This window comes from Atta colombica, unplaced genomic scaffold (assembly GCF_001594045.1).
Source record: "Atta colombica isolate Treedump-2 unplaced genomic scaffold, Acol1.0 scaffold198, whole genome shotgun sequence".
Classification (NCBI taxonomy): domain Eukaryota; kingdom Metazoa; phylum Arthropoda; class Insecta; order Hymenoptera; family Formicidae; genus Atta; species Atta colombica.
The window spans coordinates 5,403,652-5,424,959 of NW_017259291.1; the positions used below are offsets into that span (position 1 = coordinate 5,403,652).

General features: G+C 39.2%; 1 protein-coding gene across 5 annotated transcripts in view; it reads right to left on the bottom strand.

The window, feature by feature from the left end:
• Nucleotides 1–550: 550 nt before the first annotated feature.
• Nucleotides 551–21,308, bottom strand: part of LOC108686998 (dystroglycan) — a 66,050-nt gene continuing 45,292 nt past the window's right edge. For 4 of the 5 annotated variants that reach the window (XM_018192556.1, XM_018192555.1, XM_018192558.1 and 1 more), the window contains exons 2-15: nt 7,821–8,199; nt 6,548–6,760; nt 5,759–5,887; nt 5,420–5,551; nt 4,907–5,251; nt 4,717–4,788; nt 3,886–4,305; nt 3,077–3,609; nt 2,801–2,996; nt 2,519–2,686; nt 2,193–2,438; nt 1,927–2,116; nt 1,176–1,856; nt 551–1,092 (exon numbers count right to left, since the gene is read on the bottom strand). In XM_018192556.1, coding sequence (XP_018048045.1) covers nt 869–1,092; nt 1,176–1,856; nt 1,927–2,116; nt 2,193–2,438; nt 2,519–2,686; nt 2,801–2,996; nt 3,077–3,609; nt 3,886–4,305; nt 4,717–4,788; nt 4,907–5,251; nt 5,420–5,551; nt 5,759–5,887; nt 6,548–6,760; nt 7,821–8,153 — 3,882 coding nt within the window. In that variant the 5' untranslated portion in view covers nt 8,154–8,199 and the 3' untranslated portion in view covers nt 551–868. The remainder of the gene's footprint in view (nt 1,093–1,175; nt 1,857–1,926; nt 2,117–2,192; nt 2,439–2,518; nt 2,687–2,800; nt 2,997–3,076; nt 3,610–3,885; nt 4,306–4,716; nt 4,789–4,906; nt 5,252–5,419; nt 5,552–5,758; nt 5,888–6,547; nt 6,761–7,820; nt 8,200–21,308) is intronic. The other variant, XM_018192559.1, reaches the window with a different exon arrangement.

Sequence of the window (21,308 nt, forward strand, 5' to 3'; positions counted from 1 at the left end):
ATATTTAATATATGATAAATTATATATTAAATACAAGTATATACATATATCTCGAAACTTTCTCGCTTGGCGACACACCATGCATTTGTTGTTCTGGCAGTGTTATACGTTGTAGGTGCGTAATATAATTATTTCGTTACATCCATCGTTCTTGATACCTGGAGACTCTCTGTATATAGTAATTGCGATAAATCCGTAGAACCGTATTAATTATACGTACGACTGTTATTCACAATCGGATACCCTTATTGCTTAATAAATGGCACTGATTATTGAAATATTTATGAGTATCGTTGCTGTCTCGAATCTACAGAGTCGAATAAAGTACGTTTATTCCCTACCGCTGTCTCGGTTCTACAACGATCTAAACTAAATTCGCGTATCAAGTTCGGAGCAGTGGATCCTTCCCTACAATTGAATTCTTTACGAAAGGCAACACGTGATTTGTATTCCCATACTCCCTAGAAAATCTTTCCTTTTTCTTTCGCGTGAAATATAGATGATTGAGAGAGTGTACGTCGACCGAATATCGATTAAGGAATATTTTTTCTTTTTTTTTCGTTAAATTGATGGTGAGTTGTGCCGTTGTTGATACATATATAAAATAAGTAAAAACGCGCGCAAATTCGGAGAATGTTCTCGCGGAAGAGTCTTCCATTCACGTTATGCAAACAGTATATTGTCTTATACCGGGTGAATGGAGAAGGGCTTTTGTTTAAACGTCGCTATAAACGTTCAGAGTCCCACGATCGTCGTCGTCGCCAATTCGAGATTGCTTTTTATAATTAATTTGGTTTTGCTTGTGTATCGGTGAGTCTCCGAGCATTGCTAGCATATATTTTCGCGTAGGCGAGTGTACCGTATTTTGTTAGGGAGGCACATAGGGGGGTGGTTTCCTGTATGTTGGAGTAGGTTTGGGACGATTTTGTCGATTGGTGTCACGATTCGTGGCGAATGGCGGCGGCGGTTGGTACGGTTCCTCGGAGTTCTCCTTAGGCAACATCGGCACATCAGCGCCGTCCTCGGATTTCTGATACTCGGGCGGTGGAAGAGGTGGCTTTTCTTCCTTCAGAATTACGGGTGACTTATTGCCTGAAATCACGCCAAGTGTCAGAGAGACAGATATATTGCCAAACTAATATATTTCTATTAATATACTGTTAAATAATCGTTACCAGGATCCGGTTTCTCTTCCAGCTCATCCTGGAAAATCACAGGAATTCCTTTGTTTCGGAAACTCTGCCGCTCGTCATCTTGTTCACTGACACTCATCTTCCCACTACGTCTTCGCTTGTGTAACACGCATGCAATTATTCCCGCTAGAATGAGCATAGCGGCGATAATGATCGCTGGCAGGACAAAAGTGAGAAGATAATCATCATGGAACGCGCCAACGGATGTCGAATCGTCCACTGGTGGCACGTGGCTATCCGGCGAATGAACGCCCGTTAATTCACCAAGGCAGATTCCCATGGGAATCACTGTAATCTGCTTCACTGGGAATTTCAGACCCATCACATCCAACACCTCGTCTGTTACAGAACGTCGGTCATTATCGCTCTTCACAAGCACAGATCGCAGCCTGTTGACTTCGTCATGGGCACAATATGACGTAGGTAGAGTTCTGTTGTGCCATGTGATGACAGTACTGCCATTTGAGATATTGTGCAGCAAGATAGCGCTCGTGTCTCTGTCCCCATAGAGATCACGTAATTTCTCGATAAAATTGCGCTTCTGAAGAGCAGAATGCGCGAAAGAATCGTAGGAAATATCTAGCGTCATTGAGAATTCTACCGTATGTGCCATGGGAGGTGCTGAATGAACGACGACGACCAATCCATCCGTAGCACTTGCACCTAGGAAATATTTTTAATTATTCAATTGTTATAAATGTTTCCGGTTTTAGAAAATAGAATATTCTTCTACCTTCTTTATCGACGACAACCAATTGATATTCCTTACGACCAATGTCGGTAATCATTGGTACACCGTAAAATTCTTGATTTTTGTTGTCAAATTGCAGCCACTCGTAAGGTGGAATAGGTCTTCGGTCAATAGTTAAAAGTGACATTTTCATGTTTCGTGACGATCCATCCTCGGCATCAAAGAATGTATCCTTAAAAAATATAGATAATTATCTACATTGTTGACATTGATAAAAATGATAAGAATTACAATAATAAAACACATACTTCTGGTACTTTAAATACGAGCAATTGGCCAACTGTCGCATTAACATGATCAACTTGATTCCTCGGTACCGGCGGGAAATTCATTTTCGGCTCTTCGGTAGAGACTTTTGGTATCTCGGGACGAGATATCAAATTCATATCTTCGCATTGTCCAATACCTTGAAATACGACACGCTTTACCCTGATTTCTGGAGCGAGAACTGCTTTTAGAGAAACTGATGGATCTCCATCACTGTCGATGAGTACCTGATAATAATACATACATATTATTTTTTAAATTTGTGTAATTGTAAAAGAAAAACATAACAGCAATTCTGTGTTCTTACGCGCAATAATTTGTTTATATGTTCTCTCGGACATTCGCTACTTCTTGGAAGACTATCATTAGTCCATATGAAAATAGCTTGCTCACGATCAGCATTGATATCGATAGAACGAACTGTGATATGCTGGGTGTCACTATCTCCGTAAAGTTCAGCCAAGTTTCGGATTACCTTTTATAATCGAAAAACAATTAAAAATTAAGAAACAAAAATAGTTATCAGAATTTAGAAGATACAATAGTGTTATAACTGTACGTATTATACATATATACATTTAATACACACCTCAAGTTCCCAATCGATATCTGTTGGAAATTCGATTCGTTTATCAATTTTTAAGTAAATGTTAAATTCGTGATTGACGCTACGACTCAGTTTATGTTGTTGAACATGAATATCGAGACTATCGGTAACGTTGGCACCTTCTCTATCCATAGCAACTAGTTCATAATTCCATGTAGATATGTCATTCTCGAGAGGCCTATTGATAGAGAGATTATAGAATAAAACATGTTCTGCTTTATCAAAGAAATAAATATAAAAAACGTCGCATAAACTTACAATCCATAGACTTCCTGGGTATGATGATTGAACTGAAGCCAGTGTGTTGTCTTGAGTGGTATACCTTGCCAGTATAAACTCAACTTCAGGTTCCTCGTGTTGCCGTCTTCAAAATCGGTGAAGGTATCGGCCGGAATGACATAACTCAATGGTTTACCGGCAGTCACTGGTATCTTCTTTAATCTCCTATCGCGTCTCGGTGGAAAGTTGACTTGGCCATACTCAATACTCTCCGTGGTAATCCGAAGTGTTGTAGTTGTTGTGGTAGTTGTAGGTGCCGCGGTAGAAGGTGTGATCGTGGTTGTGGTTGTGATCGTGCTAGTAGTGGACGGTGTTGTGCTCGATATCGTTGTGCGAAGATCCGACGTTGATGGCATCGTAGTCGTTGTTTCATTCATTACGACAGGTATAATAGTAGAAGCGCTAACATTCGTTACGATTGTAGGTGAAAGAGTAGTGGTAGTGTTAACGTCCGTGACGATGAATGTTGGTACAGTAGTCGATTCTTTCATGGAAGTCGTAGTTTGTTCCGACTAGGCGAGAAAAGATTGCATATCAAAATGCATGATAAATTATGCGTTGAGAAGAGTGGTGTAGTAATTCTATGTGAGAGAAATTTGCGTAATAACGTAGAATACATATTTAAGCTGCTATTAACGCATCGTTAATAACAGACGATTTTGATTAAGACGATAAATTTGTCTCAGCAAAGCGACAAACCGATACGCTACAGCGCGAGGAAGTTGGTGTGTATAGGCGGCGTGAACTATTATACAAATGAGAGAAGCGCTAAAGCACGTAAGCATTACCTCTTCCGTCGTAACATTAGTAATACCGACGATCTCCGTCTCGATTTTGTCGAAGACACTAGTCTGGATAGCCGATGTGCTAAAAGGCGGCAGAGTGGTTACAGGAGGAGGAGTCGTAGTAATATCCGAAGGAACGGTTGGTAAAATGGTAACGGGTTCGGCGGGTTCCACGGGTTTCGCTTTCTCCGTCGACGATTCCTCGTTTGTGGTCTCCAATCGCGGAGATTCTATCGATGGGGCTACAGCGGTGGAGATACTAGCTGTTGCTGTTATATCGGCTGATGTGATGGTCGTTGTGGTGCTACTAGTAGAAGTTACGGTCGTTGGCGTGGCTTGGGTGGTGGTTGTAGTTGTCGTCGTAGTGGTGGAGGTAGTTGTAGTTGTTGATGGTGATGATGTAGTAAGTTCAGTGGTTCTTGTCTGCGAAATCGTTAGTAGATGCGATGTATGGCACGAAATACGAGTGGTTAGTTACGTTTGAAGGGATCAAGAAATTGTACAAGTAGAGAACTAAGTTTCAGGCTTACGTCTGCGGAGAGATTTTCGCGACACAATCTGTACAGCACACTTTTGAACGCACGTATTGCACGGAGTATACAGTTTGCGAAAACGAAATAGAGCCAGCGATAAAATACACAATACCCAGTAGCTATTCTAAATTTTTAAAGCGCAACGATTCCCCCGCAAGCGATATGGCAAATGGCGAATGAGGAGTGCAGAAATAGGAATCTTCTTAACGTCAAATCGTAGTAGAGTCATGGTCTATCTCGAATATAAACATTGATCAAAGGGAATCAATCGCAGTGATGTTTGATTCCACAAGACACTTACCGTAGTCGTAGTTTTGTTATCTAATTCACTTTGACTCATTCTCGGTATTATCTCTTGTTCATCATCTTCGCTCTGAAATGGATAACGTATATGAATAAAAAATATTCGATCGTTGCGTTTACTGCACATTTCATGCGATTAAAAAATAAAGTATGGTTGTGATTGTGGCAAGTCACTCTATTACACTCACTTTCCAATCAATCGTCTCCTCGCCATGATGATGCCGGTGTGGATGTTTCAAATCTGGTATGAAAGTTGGCGATACTCCGAAGTTATCATCGTTATCATCTTCCTCGTTCTCCTCGTCGTAATCACCATCGTAATCGTCATCGTAACCGCCGTAATCGTCCGAATCGCCGTAATCGCCAGAGCCAGCTTCTCGTCTGTTTCTCAGAAAAGAGTTCAAGTCTGTCCTGACGCGCCATGACATCACAGGAAGCTGCAGAACTTCTGCTAGAGTACCGTCCTTTGCCTGCTCGCGTAATTGTTTCACCAACTCTGTTTGATGTTTCCATAAGTGACCGTCGCAGCCAACCTACGAACGCGCATAGATGTACCCAGTTTTTTTCTCTTGATCGGCGAGATTTCAAAAAATGAGATATCGTAAAAACTGATAACAAAAAATTATGTAAAATATCGTGGTTAAATATCGTTATGCTTATACATTAAATAATCGTTTAAGAAAATTAATTTCGAATCTCACCTGCCACTGAATGGTAGTCAAATGACTTTCTTTGTTTTTGTGATGTCTAACGTTCCCGGGTCCGGTAAAGATAACAGAGGAATCCATAATGGTGGCATCCTTGATACTTTGGGAATGCATCGAGAATGCGCTCTGAAGAAAACGTAAAAAATAAAAAAATCCTATAATAGATACTTAAAAGACAAAGGAAATTCAATAGAACAGTCAGTTGAATAATTTTTTAATCACTTTTTTACAATACGATAAGTACGATTTCTTTCAATCTCTGAAGTACGGATTATGTCTCAAAGGAATTCAACGAGAATTTAACGATTCATATCAATATCAAATGATCGATACCGTGTGCATTCCCAGAAATCCGGCGAGATTTTCGATGGCATTCACCCTAATGGTAGGCGAGAGTTGGTCCATCCGCGCATCCAGCAGAATTGTAAGGATTGTCTGGTCCTCTCCGTCCTCGCAATGCGTCTGCAATTAGGATCGCGCTATTTCACATCAGTCGCCAATTTTCCGTTTATGCCTAACCAATATGCGAAATTTCAAAGATCGAGGTCGCCAATCGCGATATATGTAACAAGATGACACGTTATAGACGCAGCAACGTCAATTGACGTCAATCAGTTAAAGTCCACGACGAGTAATGTCTTTAAACGCAACGATGCGATTGCAACGGATGATCGCCTGACGGATTTATATCATGGCTCGGATTCCACTATAAATTCATCAAACGCGCGGATTTTATCGCTCGCGACTAAATTACGAATCGAAAAATATATAGCATCCGGAAAGTAAATATCTTTTCACTCATGTTTCATTCAGAACAGTTTTTCAAACGTTATTTTATTCTGTTCTTTATCAGCATCACGCAAACGACGCAGAAACGCTTTTCGCTGACGATTTAAACGTGCAATATTCACCAAAAGTTTATTCCTTTATCCACGCCTTTTTATCTTTAAGTTCTATTAATCATTAGTGAATGGAAGGCACATATAGCGGGGACCTGTTGTTCGACTTGGATAAGAAACTTGAAACGATGCCAGCGATACGTTTTCCAAGCTAACGATCCTCTCGCCAGTTCGTTGTTCGCATTCTCGTTACGTTGAGTTAACGTTTATCGATATAACTCACCTTGCCGTCCTTATGCTTGAGTTCCTCAAACTTCTCGGGTATAACTTGCACGACGAATTGATCCTTGGCGGTGTCATGGTGCTTGCCGACAGCCGTGACGCTCAGGTGATAATTGCCGATGTCCTTCTTTGACGGCACGCCCAAGAGAGTGGAGACAGCGTCATCCCAGTGCATCCATTGTGGCAAACGATCGCGATCTGCGGTCTCGTGAACCTAATGTGTTTTTAGCGTATAAAAACCATATTCCCCCGCTGCTGTTCCTCTCGAGAGGATAATTATTCGTGTAGTCTTTGCGTCGGAATATCGTGCAAACTTTTGAATCGCCTTTGCACGAATGGAAGGAGCGTGTCCCGTTGTCCGAATAATTTCAAGGACAAAGGGAAGACTAGGGCCATTCAACCTAAGAAGGATTTCCGGCGATGAGACCTGGCGATGCCAGGAGACGGCGGGGGGTAAATTGAATCGCAAATATGGATTCAACAAGAGATGTCGAGTCGGCAGGGACTCGGAGAGAGAAGAAAATGACAGATGTGAGGACAAGCAAATCAATAGCATTCAAGCAGCGGCGGGCATCGCTGATACTTGACGCTACGAGGCTCGATAAATGCGAAAGAAGGACATTCTCAAGTAGTCTAAATCCGATGCGATTTAGATTTTATTTCGGACGCACACTGAATTACGGTATATTAAATAAGATTTTTTTTCTACTCCTCGTATAAAAAGATCTTTCAATGAGATACAAACGTTTGCGTGTAATTCGCTAACACAATCGATTAGTGCTAAACATCTATCAGTAAAAGACTGCCGTATTCTCTAATCAAACATTAAAGGTGATTCTTTTTTTAGACCTGATTTTAATAATTTTCTGATTAATTCGTGAGTAAACTTAATAATTTGATAATAATGTAAAAATTGTATTTTTCCATGGTTTCCATTAAACTGATAATTTTATGAATAATTTTTGAAGTTTTTATTACTACAAATCTATTATAACTTAGTGATTAATTATAACTATAGACAATACAATTGTTACGTTATCATCAAGTTGAGTAAGTTTAAATCACAACTGGAAATTGAAAAACCAAGCCTTAAAGTTTCAGAATTGATACGAGAAATCTTTTTGCGGAAGCCCACTTTCGAGATTTAATTTAATTTAAAATTCAAGTAACGTAGGACGGATATTTTTCTCATCAGGGACTCGTATAGTGCAAAACGGGAGATGGTCTTCCGGTCACGTTCATGGTCGAAGAATAAGTTGCGTCGCCGAACTTACCTCATAAAAATCCACGCTTCCCGAAAAAGCTTGCCGCGGTATTTTCATCCTGAAGATGTGGCCGACCGGGATGACGGAGTCCGACACGCCCCATGCCCTTTCGACCCGAGAGGCGTGCCTTTTGCCATCACGAGACGACGATCCGTGCTCGTAACGATCGGATCGACCGTGAGACGTATGATGATTTATCAGGACGGACCCGACGGGCACGTTGTCATTGTCGTTGTCCTCACCGACGTCATCGAAGACCAGGTCGTCCTCTTGCAGACTGAGACCCAATGACAGAGGCAGCAGGAGTAGGACGCACGCGAGGATGTAAGGATGCTTCTTCATGTTTGGGGGAGTTCTCAGTCACTAATATCATACCATGCTGCTACGCCTGCAACGAGTCAAGCCACGTCCATTCAGTTCGAGTCACGATCGCCATGATAAATATGGAACGATGTCAGTGTCGTAATAATTAACGCGCGCGATTAAATCCGATGTAAAAATCCCGATTGCTAAAACGGGGACACGCTCTGGTGAAACGAGATCATCACGAGTTGAGCCTCCGACCCTTAAAATGTAGCGAGATCGAACGTAGCTTTCCATTCTTCGTCTCAAATTGAGATAAACGATCTCTCTTCGCCACATTGTTTGGCGCATTAAAAGACGTACGGTATAATATAACTCATGTAAATCGTATCAACGTATAGCAAATTCTAACAATAAAATAATTTGTCTGCACTGAGAAAAAAATTAAAAATTTGTGGGATATATTTAATATTCCATACTAAAATAAATCCTTATTTAAATAAGGCGAAATCAAAATTTTATTCTTAGTGAATAAATCATCTATTTTACTTTTTTTTTACAGTTTTAGTAATTAGAAAAGTGAAATATATTTTATAGAAATATATATTCCGTCAATACAAATATTTTATGATAATAAATATCGAAATAGTCACAAGTACAATTTGCTTTTGAATATTTCAAATTTTTTTTCATAAGTGACGAAAATTACAATTCTTATCTGAAGACAATGTGGAGTTTGAAAGATCGATAATGAAATAAAATACAATCAAACGCGATGCGATTGAATAGAAAGGCATATTGTAGCGATCGATATCAACGCTGATCAGACGTCAGCTGATAATTATTCGACACATCTGTTTAGGTTCGGCCCGAGTCTAATGAAACATTTTCGTAACCGGAGAAGCAAACATCCAATGGTGTCCAATGATAGCCAATAAACGCCTCGCCATTACTTTTTCATTTCCCTTTATCACTCGTACCATCGAGCTACCGTTTCATTAATCGGCACGGCCGAACAATGAGAAGCTGACAGTTAAGCCGTTGGTTTTCTCTCTCACAACCGGTAAACTGTCGATAAAACCGAGAGAGATTCAGTTTTATCGAAACGCGACTCGTACCTCTCACACACATATTTCGATCGCAAAACGATCGATTCGCACTATTTCGGTAACATCTGTTGAAATTGTTCGGGGAAGCCGAATAATTCGAGATAAATGGAATGGCTCGAATAATGCCTCGGATGATTTTTTCCTGGTCGGCGTCACCGCGTGACAAATCGAGCAAATTAATCGAAACGGGGACAATAGGGAGTTTACAGGGAATTCATCGTCAAGCTGGTTTAATCGCGCGGAAATTATGCATGTCGCGTGACATTTATCGTTCGATTTTCGAACTCTTCGATCGGCCGTGACAACGATAAGAAAAGTTTTCTATTAAACGCCTCCGAGGTCAATAGAAATCAGATCGCAAATCATATTTTTAGTTACCGATAATGGAAATCAAATTTTAATACGATGATTTACAACTGAGAGTGCAGAAAGGTCAGAGAAACGACCGCGATCGTTCGCATCGATTTCAAGGACCGAGAACTACGGGCGGTCTGTCAATCATGTAAGTATGTAAGAGAGTTTGGGTCGCGCATTAATCGCGCTGATGAAAACGAGGGCAACGCGATACGTTAAACTCTCGCCGGAACGAGACTGCGAAGACGGTCAACAGACCGCGAAGGTTATACAGTGGGTGTAGACAATTGAGTTTATGCCCGCATTTACATGCATTCGCACGGGGTGAGATATAGCAGTGAGCTCATTACTCCTCGCTTATACTGCGATCCGACAGCTGCCTTAAGTAAAAGTAGTGGAAGGCCGGCGCGGCGATGCGCACAAAAAAAATAGCTCCTCCATGATTTTATAATAATTCTCGTGAAGAGTCTATCACGCGACAGAACTATGAACGCAGAACTATGAACGGCTATGAGTGCTACGTTGCGGCAGTGTCGACAAGTTATTTATTTAACGAGTCGACTTCCCTCGCATCGCGTGACACAAATATTGAATCCTGATATCACACGACGAGCCGTGATTTTTACAGGATGAACGCACGCATGCTGACCGATCGTAGATAGGTAGATGAGCGTGTCTGGTGACAAACGGTTTAAAAGTCCGCGGAAAATGAACGCGGAAGGAGATAGGAGCGGGAATTTATCACAATAGGGATTGCAAAACGATCGCTCTCGTATGCGTCCACTCTCGCCCCGCATCGGACTTAATATGATTTCACGGTCGCAATATCGTGCAACACGAGAGAACGAATATTTATCAAAGCTTAACGATCGAATATCGCGATTGTTCGAACGCGGGAAGTATTGTTTGATTGCCCAGTGAAAGCGATGTGATTTTCCTGCCTCTGGTGCCTCCGGAGGATTCCAGGAATACGCTATTTAGATAAAATATATGTTCGATAATAATATATGCGTACTCCGATTACGCTGTGTGCACGTAAAAATTTATGTTGCTCGAAAAAAAGGATAAAGAATGTAAGTACTCAAATCAATATCATTGGAAATCTGTTGGAAATATTGTAGAGAGGTACATGAAAACAATTTTGTGCTAAAGTATCTAAAAATAAATTTAGCAAGATACAGATCTGCAAACAATTCCGTTGGGTTATCGAAATAATTATGTAGGACACTCAAACTGGTTCCTACTTACTAGAATGACAAAACTTTGGTATTGCTCATCTTGCTTGAGCTTCCTGCGTAATTATTTTGATGATCCAATAACATTATCTCAGATCTATATCTAACTAAATATTTAGATACTCCAGCAAAGGCTGCGTTCAACAGAAAAAGCAGCTTTGCAACTATTGTGTAACATTTAATATATCATATTAAATTATATTACATTAATAATTGATTTTATCTTACTTAATTATATAGATATATTATTAATAAACATTAATTTAATATTGTATTAATAATAATTTAATATAATATTAATATACATTAATTAATAATTATATATATTATATTATTATAATAATTCGCCTTATCCTTAGTTCCTCATCGTATATGTATATACAATGGAAATGTGTCTAAACGTATAAAATTAATCATATTAAAGAATTTTACAATTTACAGTCACAAAGCTGTTTCTGCTGAATGCAGTCATTTCTTCTATGTAACCGTTCCACGCATATTTTTCACACTTTGACATATTCGACGACACATATCCTTTGACTCGCATCCGTATAATCTATTCCTCTATTCACGCGCGACAGATTTCACCGCGTGCTCGAGACCTTGTCTCGAGTCTTATACTGCGTGGTATGCAGGGCGCAAAAGCGTCGCTGCAGGTGCAACGTGCCGTCGGCGTCGCCGCGAGACACGCGTGCGATGAATGCAAGAACAGTAAGGCCGAGCCGATATATAGACGCCAGGGAGTCGAACGGAAGTGTATAAGGAACGTGGAAATCGATAGCTCCGTAATCCCAAGAAACGACGCAGCGCGGAGTACGGCGTATTCGGCGTCGCGGCTCATTGAGCACCGACCTAACACGTGTACCTTCGATTTGTTCGCAACTCAGTTTACCGCAAATCCCATGACACAAGATCTCCACCACGATATTTCTCCTATCGTGATAAAAAGGTGTCGTATTAATAGAAAGTACTACATTAAATTCATTCATATATAATTAGTTATAGTAACTATAGTTACCGCCGTTGAGTTCATTCATAAAATCGTCGCAAGCATTTTATTTCTTTTCTCGAAAGCCGCTTACATAGGCTTTCGAGTCAGTGACCTTAAACGGATTAATCGATGCTGTCCCACGCGAGCGTATCGCTCGACGATGCCCAGAGACGCGATACGAATTCTGCTCGTCGTGAACGGGAAGAGGAGCGCCGTTCACCTTTGTATAAAGATTGAGAGACGGTGAGAAGTATGAAGAGGAGCATTCTCATCAAAATATAATAATACTATAATAATATTATTTATCGCGCAAGCTACTTCGCCGAATCCCGGCGCCATGCAAGAATAAACGAGCCTGCGGTTGACTTTATGTTGATAGTTATTTGTAAAAGTTTAAATCGTCGTCAGCGATCTGTGTGTGTGAGTGTGTACGGGGAATGAAATTTTTAAAAGACGTTGGAGCGTCGTCCTATGGATATTATCCGGTTCCCTCACGATCTAAATTTAAAGCGACAACGCAACGCCGCATGCGTAGAATTTCCTTCCTCGCGCCAGATTCTTCCGTATCTTCGAACAAATAAAGGCACACGTAAGGTAATAAGATGTAAGCAATAGCAAATTCAAAAAATGTTGCTTTTACGTTTCACGTTTTTACTGTTTTAAGTTTTTCGTTTACGCCATACAGTAAAAAACAAATTACTAAATCTTAAAACATCTTTCTTTGAATAGTACTAAGCAAATATTTACCTACAATAAATCTATCTATATTTATTCAATAAAAAGAATGATAGTTAAATCAAATTAATAATCTCTGTATCAAATAAGCATTGTTTACATTTAGTAAATATTTACTTAGAACTATTAAAATGTTTATTAAAATTTTTTCAGTGCAGTCTTTAATTAAAGAAAAAATCAAAGAGCGGTGAATGAAAAAAATCTGATGTTGTGTATATAGATTTAGTTTCGAGTTTTCAAGAATGATTCCAAGTGCTAGAAAAAGAAATGATGAGCAAAAAACAGTAATCGCTGTGCACAACGAATAATAGTATCCGAAAGCGCATTGATACGCTCGGGACGACTCTAATTATAGATATCGTATCACTGGCGCATTTATCCTCGTTAGCAACGCTCTGTTGCGTAACGTAACATCGTTATGCACGTGATTCACGCTCACGGACAAGTCAACCGCGGCAGTCGGTCAATAATATCAATCGTCGTCTCCATCACATCATCTATCACATGTAACGTATTTTTTTCCCCACCGAGAAACTCCCGCCGCGAAATGATCATAACTTTGACCGGGAAAGTATCACGCCTGCCTAACGAATTTCTGCCTCGAGTCTCGTCGCGATAACCGCTTTTCGTGGCTCGTATACACAGGGGCCAACGTTTACATAGCCTTTATTCTTCCAGATGCTGTTGCGGCAGCCTTGGAAATACAGGCGAAGACGTTAACCCTCTTTTTACTCGATGTTGAAAACAGCATCCTGTTTTAGCGTTAATCACATGGCAAGCTTTCTACACGGAGAAAAAGTAATACTAGATTCTAGTAAATTTTATGAAATTGGCAAGTCCGTAAGGACAAAAGTGTCCACTTATGAAAAATATACTTTACTTTTCTGAGTTAAATAAACGATTCTTTAGTCATACTATAAGATATTTTTATCGCAGTAAAATAAATTTTGTCTTGTTCGTGCTTGTACATTCTTGACATAATGATTTATTTTAATGTGATGTAATTTGAATGGATTTACACTTTAAATTTCTTACGGTGGAATCTCATTCCAAGAAAATGAAAATACAATCACTCTTGAAAAAAAAAAAAAAAATGAAAATATTTCACTTCTTCTGAAAAAGAGTGATAATTTTCTCTCTTTTTAGAATGAATTTTCTTCAAAGGAGTAAAATCTCATTCCAAAAAAGTGAGATTTCATTCTAAAAAGTGTGAAGATCGTCACTTTTTTTTGAAGAAGTGAAATATTTTTACTTTTTTTCGAGGATGATTACATTTTCACTCTCTTAGAGTGAAATTTCACCGTCACTGCAAGAAATTTAGATTGTACTATAATCGTAATGTATTTTTTTTGCTTTCAGATAAGTAAAATTTGTCATAAATTCGGCATTATTTAAAAATAGCGAGGATATTTATTAGTCTTGCAAAGCAAAAATTAATTTTTCTCCATGTAGCAACAACATCGCGCGATAAGCGACGCGGACAACAAGTTCAGCAGCGAGCGATATATTTTATTCGACCAGAAATTAAACAAATGTATAACAATCCAAACACATTCACTCTACTGGTATATATTGGACATTATATGGATTACTGATTGTTTATATATATATATATATATCAGTTTACTCAATCATGATTCGGATGGATTAATAAACGAACATTGTTGAATGTGTTTGAAAACAGTAACAACACGTGCAATATAACGCACCACCACGATTTCCGCTCTTGTGCTAATTCAGCGCGAATATGCGCGGCTTCGCGACAAATATTTGCGTGCGCAGCGCGAATAAGGCGCGTCGGGGCTCCTATCGCGGCGGCGACGATCTTGGCAAAGGGAAGTAACGCGATACGTCGCTTACTTGCTCGGTCTCTGCGTGTAAACTACCATATACCGAGGAGGATCTTAATTACACCAAGCGGTACAATTATGCACGGCGACAGTGACCATGAAAGTTTATGAGGCGAATTATCGGTGGATCTAAGAAATTTTTATCAAGGAGAAAAGCCATTGACGAGTTGCAAGCGAAATTTTGTTTAAGGTCAAATATGAAATGATAAAATATTCAATTATTATTTAAAGTATTATGTTGAAAGAGTATTTTTTAAATGTGTATCTCATAAAACGTTTTTAGAATTATATTAACATAAAAAAAAAATAATACAATCGATTTTTTTTATTTAGAAGTTTCTTAAATTAAAAATATTATATAATTTTGCTATAAGTATTTTTAAAAAAGTAGACTACGCCAGTGAATTAAATAATTGAAAATGCTCGATCGCGACTTTTAATGAGAGAACGATGTTGTAAAAACTATGGGTTGTTAAAGTGTATTTTAAGACTTTAATGTCTCAAAGTCTTGCTAGTCATGTGCGAATTTTGTCTTGAACCGACCTGCGGCACTCTCGAGTTCTTCGAATAGAATGACAAGGAGGTTGAACTCTCACAGAGACGCGGAAACTTGAGCTAAACAAAATATTCCGTACAGTATCAAGAGAGAAAATGACTTTGGCGGAAAAGTTGGCGACTCACGGCTCCTGGCGAAAAGAGAACAAAATGGGAAAACCGTTGAGCTTCTGAAATAAAAGAAAGTTATGTCGGACTTTCAGTCGATTTCTTGGCCGTTTAAGCTGCAAGGGATTAATATGAAATATTTTAAAGATAATGCGCGAATGAAATATTTCGTAATTCATGCCATTAAATTACCGGAACGAAGAATTAATGCGGCGTTCGTTATGTGAAGAGCGCGACAAAATATTTGAGATCGAATTAATTTACTTCGGCCACGGAACATTCTGGGTTAACGAAAAATCATTAATGTACGTCCTTCCATCAGGAGCGACGGATGAATTAAATCATAAAGTGGATTTAATAAAGCTCGACTATGCTTAGCTTGTTTTATAAACACTCAGGAATTAACTCCTTGTCCCACAGGATAAAGTAAAACCATTCTGCACTCTCAGTCCACTTAATGCAAAATACGACGAAACGCACTGGTGTCCAGTGCTGAACAATGGTGGCTCCACAGAAGAATAACTAAAAATTTTTATAATTATATTACTAGATTACATGAAACAATTTTGCTGAAGTATTTACACGAAAGGAAAGATTTAATTAAAGTATCTATTTAAAAATTTAAATATAAATATAGATTTGAAAATAATTGTGTTAGATCATCGAAATAATTATGTGCCTTGAGATAGTTACTTTACTAGAATGTCAAAACTTTTGCATGTTCATCATGCTTGAGAAGCATCTCTTCTCTTCGTAATTTCAATTCAATTAAATTATTTTCAGATGAAATTATTTTTGGTGCAATAAAATTATTTTCTGATATCTATCCAACTTGTAGATACTTCGAAATCGGTTTTTCCAAAAATTAGACCAATCTCTAAAAATAGTTTATCGGATTATTAAAATATAAAGCACTCAAGCGTTGGTTCCAGAATAATTACTATTAATCTTTTTGTAGGACTGCTTATCGTGTTGAATTTTCTACATAAATATTTTGATAATTTAACAAAATTATTTTAAGATTTGTATCTATCTGAATTTTCAGATATTTTGGCAAAATTATTTTTTCCGTACATGTATCAGTTTCACATACGTAAAATATAATTATATTACGGAGCATAGATTCTGAGTTGACAGATTTATTTAGTTCATCGTTTTCTTTTATCTTAGAATTATCGACGAATAAACTAAAGCGATATACAATATTAATATTGTGAAATAAAATAAAATTAAATTAATGTTATCGAATTATATATTATATATAAAACGGATATAAAATGGAAATGGTATTATCGAGATTCGAGAAAATTGGTAGAAAGGAATGTCGTTACAACTTCTCGCAATGTTTGCTGAATCTTGACAGATTCAGCAAACATTGCGAGAAGGCTATTTTAGGCGTGCCAGTATAAAAGTTTCCTCGGCCCGGATCAAAGCTCCGTTAATAAAGCAATCGCGTGTTATCGCGTAATAGCGGAACAACGGCTTGTATTGGACGACCTATGTGCGCGCGGACATCCTGCGTTCAAGACCTGGCTAAATTCGGCACGCCGACCGCCTCTGCATGGCATAATAATAAATTAATATCGTACCACCTCCTTTTATGCCTCGGTAAAATCCGTTACACGTAAAACGAAAATTCATTACGCTCTTTATTGTGCGCGGTTACGGCGGCAGGTAACAATCAAATTACTGCCACGCTTTGGAGCGAGTGAATCGCAATGTTCAAATATTGTACCGAAAACAATAAAATACATAGATATATTTATATTACATGCAGAGAACGCTCACTGTTTTTTTATTCCTCTTTGAATTTCTCGATTGTTATAATGAACGCGATGAATAGGATCTTCGAATAGAAAAAAAGATTTCGGACAAACGGTCTTTGTGTTAACGTGGCGTGCGTAACGAGAATAATAGACAAAGAGATGAAGATCCGTTTTATGTAAAAAAAAAACTATCTCTCGAGTGGCTCTTGCGAAAGCACTCTCTAGACATCGACGTCGCATCGTGAAGAAGACGAGCTCTTTTATGGAGGGGATATTGGACTGGTTTCCAATATGTAGGGCGAAAATATTATACTTTCCGGATGCTGGACGAAATGAAAATCGAGCCCCCGAACATCGATGAATTTCTCAGCAGCATCATACCCGCCAGTCGCTATGCAAACGTTGATGTAGTAAGTCGGGGAGGCGTTGAGGAAAAGGTTGGTCCTTTTATATCTTTTCAACATGGTTGATCGTGAACTCGGATATTGACAGACTGCATTTGCATATATTCGCGGGAATCGAGGTTCCCGAGAGAACACTCCGCGGGGGCAAATGCGAGCAAAACAGGAAAGAGAAGGAGGAAGGAAGAAGAGAAACCGAATGGACGTGACAAATGTGGAGGTCTGGAGAGAATTTTCTATTTCCGGAATAATTTTTAATCCCTTGGATAAGACTCTCTGTATAAATTAAAAGAACATTTGCGAGCGTAGAAAACGGATGGTTTTTGGACACCTCTGAATATCTAGTTGAATATTCTTCTTGATAAAACAACGCAAATGTTTTGCTCGTTATTAATGTAAAAGAGAATAAGATAATGCAGCTTAGCATTAATTTGTAAATACAATAGTTATTGATCGTATGAGTAAGTCGCGCGCGCGCAGGATCAGAATTTTAAATTATTCCGATAAAAATTATTCTCTAATCTAGTCTCTCTTTCTTGTAAATCAAACCAGATTGTTTTCAAATTTGCAGAAACTGGACTCAATATGTATAGCATAATTCTAACAATTTCCAAAATCCCGCATTATAACTTCATGATCAAGCAAATCAGAAAATAATCCACGTAAAATACACTCGATGAAAAATACGATATTCCATCAAATTCACAAGTTACTAACTCTGACGGTAAGCCTGGCGAATCATCATCGATATCCGCGTACGTGAAATATCATGATAATCCCGCATAACCCGAAACGAAGTAAAATCGGACATTAACTGGAGTTGGAGTTAAGCTATTTTAGACATTATCTCGTTCGCGTTGTAGTCGATAAAAGTCACAATAATTTTTGATAGATGTCACGGAAGTTTAGTCGAAGTCGCTAAAAAAAGAAAAAAGAAGAGTCCAAATCGGTACTCGGTCCTTGAAATACGATTCAAAGGTCTTCTCCGAGTTCAGACGTGTACCTTCGCGTGCGAATTGAACGGAAGATGACAAAGAGGGGAATCGACAATGTCCGGACATATCGTTGGATAAACGTACAGCCATCCTTCGGTACTCACCGTTATTGCGAGATATTGTGCAGTTTGGCCACGTGCTCGTTGGGACAGTAGAGACAAAAAGAGGATCGCTCGCCTGGACAAATTTCCTGCTGGCCGCACACGAACGGTACAGCGGTAAATGTCACGGCTTTATTTCTATGCTGGAGGGTATAGAGAGAGAGAAATATTTGTTCTGCGCGAGTTACCCTATACGATGAAGCCGATTGAAGAGCGCGATAACTGAGACTCGACGAGCTCGAAGCGGACGTGCGGCGAATCGCAACAAACGACCGTGTAAATCGTAATTAACCCGCGAAGATTAATAGACGGATACGTTTTATTTAACGGCTTAATCTTCTTCCATATGCGCGAGCCTCCGTCGCGTCGTGATTCATAAACCAATAAATGGTTGGTGTAACCGTCACTTAGAGCGACTCTCTTATATGCCCGTTGCACAATCTGTATTTGTTTAATATCCGTCGTAGTTAATCATATTTCCGAGGACTTTCGAGCAAATCTCCCGCTGATTCATCGCGAAGAGACATGCTCTCGCAAAGCTGTCGCACGGTAGTCCTCTTCTCTGAGTATGTGCATCGAGATGGATGTCATTCCCTTGAATTTCGAGGGTGTTTGTCATTGTCCTTGAAACACGTTGAACTCTTCCTGGTAAATTTGATTTTTTACGGTTCGCTCATTTTTAACTTTTAAGGAGACAGCACCTCAAGTATGGTTATATAGTTTTCTTTTAATTTTGTTCTGAAAAAGAAAATAAAAAATACTGCTCAAAAGTTCATTATTTTTATACATTACTTTATTTCGTAATTAACTAATGAAAATTTAACTGTAATATGATATATTAATAAAACATTTTATTTATTAATATGTTAACATAAAATTTTTTTTGGATGTTTTAAATCTCTATAAACTTATGCATCTTTGAACCACTTATCTACTTAAAAGTTATTTCTCCATCGATAATGTTGAACTTTAAAAACCCAATTGATTATTTTAATTCTGATTTATTTTAATTCTGGTCATTACTTAATTAACTTAATTAATAATTTTTTTATGCTTATTAGGAAAAAAGTAAGTAAAATACAATCCAGCTTCTATAACAGCAAAAAATTCATTATTGAAGCTTTCACAAGTATGTAAGATTTCAGATTTTTATACAATCTGAAACAATATAAAAATCTACATTAGAGTTCGAAAACTCAGAGTGCAAATGAAGGGTGAAAATTTCACATTGCTGAGAATTAAACTTCAAGTGCATGTCTCACAAGTGCGTCATCGCTCGTTTCTCATGCGACTTGCCATCGTCGTAGCCTTCAGAGATTTTCAACTTCTAGTTAAGAGACCTCCAGGTCGCGAAGGTTCGACCGCGCTGTGATAACAACGGCGATGTGAACTTCGTGAATAGAGGCATTGTGGGAGGCGCGGCCACCGTTCTTCAACACATTTTATGTCTTACGTCGACTCAACTGAAGTTATGTTTACGAGAAAAACGCGGTGTGTCTGGTCCTTACCAATGGTTCGTCCGTTTATTCCTTTTCGTACCTTCGTACCTTCGGGGCCTTCGATCCGCCTTCCTTGCGCTCGCTCTCGCTTTTTCCGCCTTTTTACCACCCTCGCATTTCTTTCGCTCGCGTTTCATTCGGTACTTAGTGCCAGACTTTCTTTACCCGCTGCAATTTCCACCGTTATATTTCTTTCGCTCCATCATTGCCGTATTTCTCGTATTTCTCGCGATAATTTCACGATATACATTAAAATCATTATGTTTCGTCGGCATCAACTGGTTGGTTTAGCTTTGCGCTGATATCAAATCGGTGTGCGATAACCTCGGGAGAATGGCTTAGTAATTATCGCTGGATGTCAAATAATTTTGCACGAGTTACGATCATTCATTATCACGGAACGAAGATTGAGCGGTGATTAGCCGTAAAAGCAAATGGTGCGTGAGCTAAATTGGACAGCTCGATAAAATGGGACTTCCGTTTTGTCGCTCGAACTAAATCTGTGACATGATGTCACTCATTGTTTAGTGAGACGATTAGTATTCGCTGCGAATTGTTAGCTGGAGAATATAAGCTGGAGTTGCTGTTGAAGAGCGCTCATGCAAATGTACTAGTCACATCGATCGACGTTGAAAACGTTGAAAAACTCCAAACGTCAATGAAAAAAAAGAAAAAAAAGAACGAGCACTCGTCGATGTAAAACGAAATTAATGTCGCTATTGACGTTTGCGTTTGAATACCCGTTTGTCGAGTGACGCCGATTGTGTGGGACGATTTATTTACCGTGTCGTTATTAAGTTACGCGATATACAAACGCGCGGGATGTCGCTCAACAGGACGCCGTCGTCTGGATAGTTTTCGTTCAAAAAGTCCCAATAAACCCGACGGTATCACGAGACGCAATCACGTATCGTTGCACCTTCCTTTCCCGTTTTATGCATCGTGTTAATTACCAGCGAACGAATGCCGGCGTGAATTAGCACCCGACAGTCGTATACGCGCACTCGACGTTATTAATTCCCGTATTCCCCGCGTCTCTTCCTAATAAGTGCCATTATCGTCATCGTCATTCTCGTCGTCGTTCCCCGTCTGCGTCGCTTTGGCAAACGGAGCCTCCTCTCGGGCGCCCGGCGAGCGTCGTGTAATTAACGTAATTACTGCGGACCATAATTACCGTTCAATCGGCCGGCACTCCGCGGACAAAACGACCGTAGTGTTTCTTCTCGGAATCACGGCCTCGGCATGATCGGCGGCACATGTAAGTCGCGAGATACAAACTCGATTTCCTCCGAGGCTCTCGCAGGCCGCGCAGGCGGCCGACTTAATGCAGGTCGCCGACAAAAAACTTGACGGAGGGATGGGCTCGAGGTCCGACATGTGTTACGTGCTAATGCGCTGCTTTCACGAACAACTCGACTTGAGATCTTATGCATCGGGAAGAGCGAGGAAATGAAAAAAAAAAAAAAAAAAAAAAAAAAAAAAAAAACCCCCCCCG